Genomic DNA, 12,676 nt, shown 5'->3' with positions numbered 1-12,676 from the left:
GTCAAGTGCCGCAGAATGGATGGTCGCCTTTTCGCCGTTTCTGAAGAGGACAGGAAGTGGAATTTATGTAAGTTATTTCTTAATAAAGGCTTTGCTATTTTAAACTTTAATTTGTCTTGGTGTTATTTTTTCGTTGTATACTAACAAATTTTTTGATGTTACTGTTCCTTTAAGCTTTAGTTCTCCTTTAAGATCCAAATTTTATCTTCCTTTGTTGCGCAGTAACTTACTGATTCTCCTGCATGGAGTTGCACACGTGGCTCCTCCAGTTCACCCACCAACTGGGACCTTAAAGGCCATGGCAACCCCAATATAAAGAGTGCCTCATAAGATCAACCAACCTTAATATATTTAGAAGTGTTCATCATTTTTGTCAATTTGCTCCAGCTTTCCTGTCTCAGTACCATCCTTTTTAAAATAATGCAGCAATTTTCCGTAAGATTTCAGTGTCTCAGTCACACCAAGACCATGATTCTGAGCAGTGTTCGCTACCAGGAGCTGGAGTATGCGTATACAAGTGAGAATAGCATTCTCCGTCAGACGTGACCAGCCCCCATGCTCAATTACATATTAAAATAGCCAATAGAAAACATAGCATAGGGTTACCATAGTAACGTAGGCTTGATAAATGATGAAGAACATTACTATTCCAGTCAGCGCTGTAATTCTCTTGTTCTGCGCTAATTTGTATTTGCCCCTTGCTTGTCTCCCTGCATGCCAGTGTTATTGCCTACCTTCTTAGCTGCCTCCTTGCTTGATGGTCTGTGTCAGTGAGTTGCCACAGGTTAATGTAGGTTCTGTCATGTTGGAGACATATGAAAGTAAACACTTGAGCCTGATAAAAACTTAGCAATGAGGCACAGCTAAAGGGGCTCTATCAGTGATGAAAGATATTTATATAGGGTTGCCTTGTCCTTTTAATCTAAGGGTTTTTTACAGTGAGAGCTGTGCATTTGTGGAATTCCTAGAAGTGGTGGTTGTGGCGGTTTCAAGAAAATATTGAATATGAGAAACTACAAGGCTATTGCTAATATTTACTACAGCACAGTATAGTGTGGTCAGAAAGAATTTAAATTTTTTCCCTCTTATGCAAAAATGAGAGTGGGGCCATTTAATCAACTTCACATTAGCAGGGAAAAAGGTTGAATTTGAGAAATGTCTGCCTTTTTTTTTTTTTTTTTTCAATTAGCTCTAACTGTACATAAAAATGTGAGAAAAAGGACCGGACCAAGCCGACAGGGCGCCCTAGGCACCCCACTGGCTACCCCTGCCCGCGCACATGAGTGAAGTGCACTCACAATGAAGGATAATGAAAAACAAGGAGGGGGGAGTGACGGAGGTAGGGGGAGTGACAGTGGGAGAGAGGGAGGGGAGGAGAGAGGGCGGCAAGATAGGCAGGGGAGCGAACCCGGACTAGGGGTAGGCAGAAGGAACTTTGAACAGGTACCTGCCAGGCACCCCCACATCCTTGCGCCCTAGTCAGGTGCCTCTTCTGCCTACTCCTAGTTCCAGCCCTGGTGAGAACCATGCTACAGCTCTTTTAAAATGGAGAACGAACCTTGCCCAGCAGGCAGCTGGGAAGAATCATTTTAACTAGCAGTTTTGCAAACCATCACTTTTCCTAGATATTGGCAAATATTGATTTGTGGTAGGTTCACATACATCACAGTACAGGTATGAGACCTTTAATCCAGAATGCTTGGGACCTGGGTTTTTCCAGATAATGGGTCTTTCTATAATTTGGATCTTCATACCTTCAGTTTACTAGAAAATCATGTAAACATTACATAAACCAAATAAGCTGGTTTTGCTTCCATTAAGGATTAATTATATCTTAGTTTGAATCAAATACAGGGTACTGTTTTATTTTTACAAAGAAAAAGGAAATCATTTTTAAAAATTTGGATTAAATAGAGTCTATGGGAGATGGCGTTTCTTTTATTCGTAGCTTTCTGGATAATGGGTTTCCGGTTAACGGATCCCATACCTGTATAACCATATTTGCACTGATACAGTTTACACAAAATTGTTGTCATGCACTCAAATAACTCCACAGGGTATAAACGTAAGAATAAAACTCTGTCTTTATTGATACATGCCATATTTGCACTAGTTATTGCTGTGCCTTTACTATTCTTTTGCATGATTTTTAGGTAAAGGAAAAAAGAAGTCCTTGCTTGAATTTATTGAAGATCCCTTAAGAAAGGAACCACTTGTTGGTATGTTTGTACATTTTAATCAGGTTATTTTGAAGATAAATCACTCAGATTTATATATAGATAGATAGATAGATAGATAGATAGATAGATAGATAGATAGAGATGAGAGAGAAGGATTGCCATCTTTGTGTCTGGCTGAGACCTGGCGGGGGAGTATGTATGTGACGTCAGTGAGCGGGGCTATGATGTTAGTGGGTGGACCCGTGACGTCAGACCAATCGCCGTGTTAATCAAGGGAATCCCGCCCGGTTTTCCTTTTTTGGAAAACCGGGCAGGAAGTATAGACACGGGCAGCCCCTCAAAATACCGGGCTGTCCGGGTCAAAACCGGACAGGTGGCAACCCTAATATATATATATATATATATATATATATATATAATTTTGAATAAAGTACCCCCTCTTGTTGACCATATAAAAACACGAGGCCGAGTGTTTTTATACAGGTCATTTTTACAACTGGGGGTACTTTATTTATTATAATACACAAATTTTAGTGAGTCATCTTGACAGAAATGACATCACTACTCACCGTTTATAACTGATGACATCACTACTCGCTACGTTTATAAGGATATAATTTACAGGATATTCATGGCTTTTGTGTGTATTATATATATATATATATATATATATATATATATATAGATATATATATATAGATATATATATATATATATAGATAGATAGATAGATATATTTTTCTGTTATTTGTTATTGGTAGTATTGTTATATGGAACTCGGAACATTTAAACAGGTATGGATTTCCCAACATACCGGTAATATTCTTTCTTAAATGCAAAACGCACAGATTATTTTTTTTCTAATTGTGCATTATATTTTCTGGTTCACGGGTATACCATTTCCATGCTATGATTCATATGCACGTGCATTTATTATACGATTTACCTTTCTTTCTTTCTTTTTAAGGTTTACAGTATGTGGTTGAAGTTAAACTTTTGCAATATAACAAAAGTGTCTACAAGTGCAACTTGTGCTCTGTTAGAGGAGAAATCTCATGTATAATAGATCATTTGGTTGGTGGCCATCACTTAAGAGCTTTTATGGTGGGTACATTTAATATTTTCAGAAATTTAAATTTTCACCTTACGCCCATTTTACTGTGGTCAACTTTTAGTTTACCTAGATAAACTATATATATCAGAACTATATATATTTTCTGTCAGAATACACTTGTGTAGAAATAGTACAGAATTAACTGCAGCATGGTGAAAAATGTGATTTACAGCATGCAATTTATGTAACAAGATGACTTTAAATACATACATACATACATACATACATACATACATAAAAAATGTAAACATGTTTTTATATGTGTTAAAACAGAACTGATTTTGAAACCTTTTTTTTTTTTTTTTAAACATTTAAAATATAAATATCAAATATAGTTTTGTGGAAATTACTGGTTTATAAAGGTAAAAATCTCAGAGGAGCACAAATAAGGTTAGCACCTTATTGTTGCTGCTAGAATGGTTAGGATGCAGTAGAATGGGTGCATTGCTGGGGGGTCAGGAAGTTGTATATGTTGAGAGAGAGAATTTAGGGATTGAACTGCTGGATAGGGTGGCAGAACAGATTTACCAGCAAGTGCAGGTGAATTTGTAATATTTACCTTGCTTTTAAATATTTTAGTAAAAACCGTTGCTTTTGAAAGCAGTATTTGCTTAAAGTGGACCTGTCACCCAGACATAAAAAGCTGTTTAATAAAAGTTCTTTTCAATTTAAATATGAAATTCAAATTTTCATTAAAGTGTGCATAGCTGTTTAAAAATCTTCGCTGTCTATTAAATATTGGCTGCCCCTCCTCTAGGCCTTAGGCATAGAGGCGGGACAAGCAATAATTATTTCACTGTCTAAATGTCACTGCTCTCCCCACATTCCCACGGTTCTCTTAACCATTTAATTGTAAAGCCAGTGCATGGGGATGGACACCAGGCCCCCTATTCTGGTGCACAAACAAGATTCTGAGATGATGCAAGTTCTCAGACTGATGGAATCAAGATTCAAATAATTTATACAGTGTAATTAAAGTTAATTTTGCTTGACTAACACGATAAAATAGTATTTGGAATAATTTTTTTGGGTGACTGGTCCCCTTTTACTCATGGTTGTTACTTTTTAAATAATGTTGCAAAAGTCTTTAAATAATATTGCAAAGACAGGTCTGTTAATCAGCTGTCTTGTCTTTCGTTGTATCTACAGTCTGAACCACTAGGGCAGTGAATAGAAAGAGACGAGCACTGCTTTTAATATCAATACATATTGCAAATAACTTAAAGGGAATCCGTCACCCAAAAAAATTATTCAAAATCCTATTTTATCACATTAGTCAAGCAAAATTAACTTTAATTAAACTATATAAATGCTTTGAATCTTGTTTACTTCACTCTGGGAACTCATAATTATAGCAAGCAGGCAGGAGCCATTTTGTGGACAGTGTTATTAAGACAAGCCTTGCATCATCTCAGAATCTTGTTTGTGCATCAGAATGGGGGACCAAATTTAAACCGTGAAGAGAACGGGGGGAATTTGTGGACAGCAGTGACATCTAGGAAGTGTTGAATGGAAAGTGAAAGCAATGGAACTACAATGCCTAAATCTGCGCAGAGGGATAAGTATAAAGTTAGGGGCATTTCCCCGGGGGCAGCTATGCTGGGGGGAGGAGCCAGGGGGGTCTACATGGGGTGGGGGGGTAGGGTTTTTTTTTTTTTTTGAAAATGGTTGAATTCTCCTTTAAGCAGTTTTGTCTTTGAAATACCAGCCAGGTGGCAACCCCAAGTGCAAAAAAGGTTTTTCAAAGCTCCAACAACCTATATTTTCTAAAATTGAAATTCAAAAATCGCAAAAGAGAGTAATAGTACATACAAATATGTATGACATGCTTATGCATTGTTATATTCAGAACAAATAAAACTGTATTAGCCACACTGGTTGAAACCTTAAACTTGTGAAGGCAAAGCGAGTGTGGGAGCTGCTAAGCGAGTGTTGCATGTGATCTAAGTGTTGCATGTGAATTAAGTGTTAAGCAGCATTAAAAACCTTAAGGCGTTGGTGTTTGCTGTGCATGCTGGGTGCAAGGAGGGAGTAAGTGCAAATAACTGACTGCTGTGTGTTCTGTGAGTTATCTGACTGAGACAAACCGCTTTTTCTTTTCTCTCTTTGGGGTAAACTAGTTGATACATTAAGTGCATTTATTTTCTTTTTGTGTTTTAGCTTTAGAGGTAAAGTTAATAAGGGGTTGTTTTACTGCTGGTAACAAATAGCATTTATTTTCTCCTTTCCCTCTTTCTTCTAATTAAGGGGGAGAAGTTAATCAGGTAAATTCTGAACAGGCTTTGTGTGCTCTGGTTGAAACATTAAACTTGTGAAGGCAAAGCGAGTGTGGTTGCTGCTAAGTGAGTGTTGCATGTGATCTAAGTGTTGCATATGATCTAAGTGTTAAGCAGCGTTAAAAACCTTAAGGCGTTTAAAACCAAAAAGGCGTTTATGAGGAATTACATTTGGGAGACTAAGTACCCAGTGTAAATATGAGTGGGTTTGCTGGTAATACTCAGTGTGTGTCTTGAAATTGGAGTTACTGAGAGAAACAGCCAAGAATGCAGTGCTTGCTGCTAATTGTGCTTTATTGCCACGACATGTTTCGGGCTCAAGGCCCTTTATCAAGTGTTATCTACACCTGAGGTGGGGGTGTACACTGAGATAGAAGAACCTATTAAACCACTCTCCCAGAGCGCAGTCACTTCTATATCAGTGTGTGTCTTGTCACATGTATGTAGTGTTGGAGCAGCAGTTCCATGCAGTATTTACATGTGAGAGATGTCGGTGGGTTTTCATCTTGGAATCTGAGCTGCAGACTCTTAAAGGAAAACTATACCCCCCAAACAATGTAGGTCTCTATAAAAAGATATTGCATAAAACAGCTCATATGTAAAATCCGTCTTCATGTAAATAAACCATTTTCATAATAATATACTTTTCTAGTAGTATGTGCCATTGGGTAATCATAAATAGAAAATTGCCATTTTAAAAAATAAGGGCCGCCCCCTGAGATCGTAGGATTCACTGTACTCTCAAACATACCAACAAACTATACATGTTAGGTCACATGAGCCAATTAACAGACAGAGTTTTGTCTTTTGCTTCCACACTTCTTCCTGTTACAGTTAGAGTTGAAGTATTTCTGGTCAGGTGATCTCTGAGACAGCACAGCGACCATCACGAAATGGTGGCTCAAGGCAAGAGATGTAAAAGGGCAATATTCACTTAAATATATATTCCAGTTTGGTGAGATTCTTTAATATGCCACTTAATATGATATGAACTATCTGTTGCTTAAGTGTTCATTTTGGGGGTATAGTTTTCCTTTAAGGGGTGAACTTGCAGCACTGTGAGCAGCGGCAAACCAGGGGAATGACAGGAGGCTCGCAGAGCATCCACAGCAGGGGCTAGTGGAGTGGGGGGAGGAGAAGGGGCAGTGGAGGCTAATGAGGGAGGAAGGTTTGTGACAGTCAAGAGGGGAAGTAGGGGACAGAAGAGTAGGGGGGTTGGTCCACACTTTGTCCAAACAGCAAATTCGCCGTTTTGGCTGAAGATGCTGGGGAGGAAAACTCTGAACTGGCGTGTATGGAGCATGCTGACTCTCGGAGCACCCCTGGAGGCAGTGGCTCTAATACGGGTGGTGGGGGGAGTGCAAGGAAGGAAAGGCAGGTTCTAGTTATAGGGGATTCAATTATTAGAAAGGTGGATAGGGTAATCTGTCGCAAGGCCCCTACATGCCGAACAGTCTGCTGCTTGCCTGGTGCTAGGGTTCGGCATGTGGGGGAACAAGTGGACAGATTATTGGGAGGGGCTGGGGAAGACTCAGCGGTCTTGGTACACATAGGTACCAATGACAGTTAGAGGTGGTGGCGAAGTCCTCAAAAATGATTTAAAAAAAAACTAGGTGCAAAGCTGAGGGTGAGGACTTCCAAGGTAATTTTCTCTGAGATATTACCTGAGCCACGAGCAACACTAAGGAGACAGTGGGAGCGTAGGGAGATTAATGTGTGACTGAAAGATTGGTGTAGGGAGGAGGGTTTTGGGTTTTTGGAGAACTGGGCTGATTTCTCAGTCGGCTACAGGCTCTTTGCTAGGGATGGGCTGCACCTCAATGATGATGGGGAAGCTGTTTTGGGAGAGAAGATGGCTAGAGGGTTGGAGGAGATTTTAAACTAGGTGTGGGGGGGAGGATTCAGTAAAAAATTCAGTGGAGGACAGGTTAGATGAGATAGTGGGCAAAGAAAGGGAAAATGGGGGAAGAGATTTGGCTGGGGGTACTGGTAAGGATAGGGAGGACCACATGTCATATGTTCAATATGGTACCAGTATTAAATGTATGTTTACAAATGCAAGAATCTGACTGGTAAAATGGGAGAGCTGGAGCTGCTGGTGGTGTTGGAAGGAAAATATGATGTGATTGGTGTGGCCGAAACATGGCTGAATGAGTCAACACATTTAAGCTGGCCAACTACGTCAAAGTCATCCCATATCTGGCCAGTCCTACGCTTAATTTTCATCTGATTCATTAAGAATTCAATTGCTTAATTATACATTTTACAAAGGGACTAAGTTTTACCTGCAACTTACTAGCTGCTTTCAAAGTAAAACTCCCAAACTTGGCTGCCCTTTTATTAGACACCAGTGGGATCACCTGACTATAGCTGGGAAGGGTGGGAGCTACAACATGGAGCTGGTCACTGCTCCTGTATAACTTTAACAAACAAGGGAAAGTTGTGCTCACCACTATTTTTTAAAACCATTAGGTGGGGGTGCAATGAGGGTGTGACCACAAAATACATATAGTCAACTACAAGAGGTCCTCTGCACTCAACCCATTATCAATATATTTAAGACAGCGACATTTTGTGCATACCGCTACTAAAAAATGCCCCACCCTTTAAACAACACAGGGACCGCTTGTCCATATATTGCAACACATTTAAGCTGGCCAACTACGTCAAAGTCATCCCATATCTGGCCAGTCCTACGCTTAATTTTCATCTGATTCATTAAGAATTCAATTGCTTAATTATACATTTTACAAAGGGACTAAGTTTTACCTGCAACTTACTAGCTGCTTTCAAAGTAAAACTCCCAAACTTGGCTGCCCTTTTATTAGACACCAGTGGGATCACCTAATAAAAGGGCAGCCAAGTTTGGAAGGACAGAGGCAATAGAAAAGGAGGAGGGGTATGTTAGAAAATGTGGGGGCAGAAGTCGTATGGGTTGAATTCTTCACCAATTGTAAAGAATCCAGCAAATTAATTGTAGGAGTATGCTATAGTGAGGAGGAAGAGACAAAGCTCCTAATGCAAATAGAAAAGGCTGCTAGTTTAGGTAAAGTAATGATAATGGGGGGTTTTAATTACCCAGATATTGACTGGAGCAACGGTACTGCTAGATCAGTTAATGGGAACAAGTTTATAAACTTATTGCACGACAATTTTTTAGCACAGGTTGTTGAGGAGCCTACCAGAAAAAATGCTGTTCTTGATTTAGTGATCTCAAATGACCCAGAACTTATAGCAAATGTGCAAGTCATTGAACCCCTGGGTAATAGTGACCATAATGTTATATCCTTTAATGTCTGGTGCAAAAAACAAAAAATATACTGGGGCAACAAAAACCATGAATTTTGGAAAAGCTAATTTTAGTGCCTTGAGGGCTGCCCTACAGAGCATTGATTGGGGTATTAGGTTTTCAGCTAAAAACACAGAACAGAAATGGTTGTCCTTTAAAATGATATTAAATCATTACTGTTCTCAATTTATTCCCTTAAGGACTAAACGTAGAAGCTCTAAGAATCATCCTGTGTGGCTAAATACAGAAGTAAAGAAGTTAATGGGAAAGAAGAGAAAGGCATTTAAAAACTACAAATCTGTAGGGACAGAAGCTGCGTTTAATTAATATAAACACTGTAATAAATGTTGTAAATCAGCAATCCGGAAGGCTAAGAAAAGAAATGAAGAGTTAATTGCGGTGGAGGTGAAAACTAACCCTAAAAAGTTTTTTAAATATATTAATAGTAAAAAGATGCAGGTTGAGAGTTGTTGGGACATTCTCTACTTGGAGTAAGGTTCTTAGTGGGGTCCCCCAGAGCTCAGTATTGGGTCCACTTTTATTTAACTTGTTCATTAATGAGCTTGGGGAGGGTGTTGTAAGTAATGTATAAGTGTTTGCAGATGACACAAAATTATCCAGCCCAATTAATTCCATCCAGGATGTGGCATCCTTGCAACATGATCTTGACAAACTGGCAATCTGGGCAGCTAAGTAGCAAATGAGATTCAATGTTGATAAATATAAGGTCATGCACCTGGGATGTAAAAATATCCAAGCCACTTATACCCTTAATGGGACTGCACTAGGCAAATCCATTAGGAGAGGGGGGTCATTCTTCCACTGTATAGAGCACTTGTAAGGCCCCATCTAGAATATGCCGTACAGTTTTGGTCTCCATCACTCAAACAGGACATTATTGTATTAGAGAGGGTACAGAGAAGGACAACTAAGCTGGTAAAAGGTATTGAAAATCTTAGCTATGAGGAAAGACTGGCCAAATTGGGGATGTTCACGCTGGAGAAGAGGCGCTCAAGGGGTGATATGATGACTATGTATAAATATATAAGGCGATCATATAATAATCTCTCTAATGCTTTATTTACCAGTACGTCTTTCCAGCTGACACGAGGTCACCCATTCCGATTAGAAGAAAAGAGGTTCCGCCTAAATATTCGGAAGGGGTTTTTTACAGGGAGAGCTGTGAAGATGTGGAATTCTCTCCCTGAATCAGTTATACAGGCTGATACATTAGATAGCTTTAAGAAGGGGTTGGATTGCTTTTTAGCAAGTGAGGGAATACAGGGTTATGGGAAATAGCTCATAGTCCAAGTTGATCCAGGGACTAGTCCGGAATTTTTCCCCCTCTAAGGCAAATTGGAGAGGCTTCAGGTGGGTTTTTTGCCTTCCTCTGGATCAACTGGCAGATAGGTAGTTAATAAAAAAAAAAAAAAAAAAAAGTTGAACTCAATGTTCTAGTTTTGTATGCTTGTTTTTTTTATAATCTACAACTCTGTAAGATATAAGTCTTGATTAGGAAGTTCTAATTATGTGTCGATGTGTCTTTTTTCAACCTTACTATGTTACCATGTTACTTTTTTTGCATACTAATATTACTGATAATATCACAAAATCTTCTCTCAGCATGTGTATTTTTTTCAGGCTGAGAGAAGTGGACCCTCTCCATGCCCCAGCTTCACTGATTTAAATAAGATCTGGTTGCATGCAGTCATGCGGAGCGGAGGTCCGTCTAAAGATGCGTGCTATTGCGTATTTGGGCCAACCGGTGCATGTGACTGCATGCAAGTGGAAGTGGTTCAGATGAATGGAGCTGGGGCACAAAGCAGATCTGCTTCCACTTTTAATTTCCCTCATACTACTTTGAAGCAATTAAAAGGGAACACTAAGAAAATAACAGTGTTGTATACAGTATATTTGGGAGAAGACCTGAGGCTTCAAAATGGGTTTTATATGCCTTTGTTCACACAATTTTGTGTAAAAGATAGCTTATGTACAAAAAGATATGTTTTGTTCTCCTAAGGTGGCCACACACAGGCTGATAAAAGCGATAAAAATCTGTATAAAAGCTGAATTAACTCTGACCCAGGTCAAATGATCAGATTTGGGGTTGCCATCTGGCTGGTATTTCAAAGACCAAACTGCTTAAAGGAGAATTCAACCATTTTCAAAAATTGGGCCCATATCCACTTGTTTGGCAACCTCTCTAAAAAAAATAATTTATGTTGAGGGGAAATTTACCCTGTCGTTTGGATTTTTTTCCTTTTAATGTGAGTGCAATAATCATTATTAGGAGAATATAAACAAAGTTTGATCAACATTGAAATATATGTTGTAGAGAGTGGTTATGTTCTAGTTCTGTATGCTTGTTTTTTTTATAATCTACATCTCTGTAAGAGATAAGTCTTGATTAGGAAGTTCTAATTATGTGTTGAAAAAAAACATGACTCTCCTGCTTTTCATTACAGAATACATATTATTATCATAAGATAGAAGCATTAAGGCGTATGAAGTTATCAAAAATGGAATTGCAGAAGATGCTCAAAGAATATGCTATGAAGATAGAGAAAAAAGAAGGCATAAAATGTGTTAAAGTAAGTCATATTTTCTTCTATAGTGCAGTACCCTGTAGTATAATAGCTTCTGTGCTGCCTATGTTCACTGTATTTCAATGTTCTCATGTGTTCATTGTATGTAAAGGATAAAGAAAAAAAATCTGAACACCATACTTTCCTTGGTCTTACATAATTTTTGGCTATATTATGTTGTTTTGGCATTTTCAATGTTAAAATTATGTATTTTTAGGCAAGAATCATCTTACAAAAACTTGAACTAGCACTTCATACAACAGTCACAGAGGGCATGAATTGAATATATGGATTTGTGTTATTTATAATGTTTTACAGCAGGGCTGTTCAGCTGTAGGCCTGTAGGTTGAATATGGCCCTCCAAGGATTTTTTTTTCTGATCCATATTGATAAAGGGATTTTATAATTGTTATAATTTATTATAACCAGGCCTATGATTCGCCGAATACCACTTTTGTTGGTACATCACATTTCGCCTTAACAATTATATCATTGTTCTGCTTTGATGTAACCAATAACAACTACATTTTACTTTAATTAAATAGAAAATAGTCCTATATGGTATTGCGGCTAGTCACATTTTTCAAAACAGGTTTTCCTATTGTTTAATTTCATGATGGTATTATTTTTGTTTTTTTAGGTTGAATACGTCCATGGCAAGGGAAAGAACAAAGAAATAGGTTGGTTACAAAGATACTAACTTTTTACATAAACTTTTTATAGTTGAAGTGTCAATAACGAACAGTTAAACTGTATAAATAAAGGATAATAAATAGTATTTTAAAATAAGTAATGTTATGTTTTTTTACTTTTTGGTAGCATGTTCAAGGTAATGCTGCCCATGCAGAGTATCTTACTGATCCTCCTGTTAGTTTCCCTAGTCTAGTAGTAGGAGTAGTAGTAGTGGTGGAGAGCAGAGCCAGGCCTAAGCGTTTGTACGGGATTAATTTATTAGTAAAATGGTTAGGGTAATCTGTTGTCGGGATCACTACAAGCGAACAGTTTGCTGTCTTCTTGGCGCCAGGGTTTGGCATTGTGGTTGGTTGGTAGACATTATTGGGTGGGGCTGGGTATGACCCAACCATCTTAGTACATATTGTAAATAGTTAAAAAATTAAGCAGGAAGGGATGGGACCCTTAAGTTTAGAGGGGGGGGGGGGGTGGTCAGCCGGTTGAGAATAGACAAAAAAACAGAGATTCTGAACTTTTATTTTTTGTCTGTCTACACAAAT

At 38.4% G+C, this 12,676-nt stretch overlaps 1 protein-coding gene across 1 annotated transcript in view; it reads left to right on the top strand.

Annotated features, from left to right (window-relative positions):
- Nucleotides 1–12,676, top strand: part of LOC100158299 (uncharacterized) — a gene marked incomplete at its 5' end in the record, with an annotated part of 45,384 nt that overhangs the window by 10,051 nt on the left and 22,657 nt on the right. The window contains 4 exon segments of the mRNA NM_001127755.1: nucleotides 2,154–2,219; nucleotides 3,148–3,284; nucleotides 11,325–11,450; nucleotides 12,085–12,124. Of these exon segments, the coding sequence (NP_001121227.1) occupies nucleotides 2,154–2,219; nucleotides 3,148–3,284; nucleotides 11,325–11,450; nucleotides 12,085–12,124 (369 nt within the window).

Source organism: Xenopus laevis, chromosome 6L (assembly GCF_017654675.1).
Source record: "Xenopus laevis strain J_2021 chromosome 6L, Xenopus_laevis_v10.1, whole genome shotgun sequence".
Lineage (NCBI taxonomy): Eukaryota > Metazoa > Chordata > Amphibia > Anura > Pipidae > Xenopus > Xenopus laevis.
The sequence above is the reverse complement of the archived record's forward strand: the minus strand, read 5'-3'. Positions and strand labels throughout refer to the sequence as shown.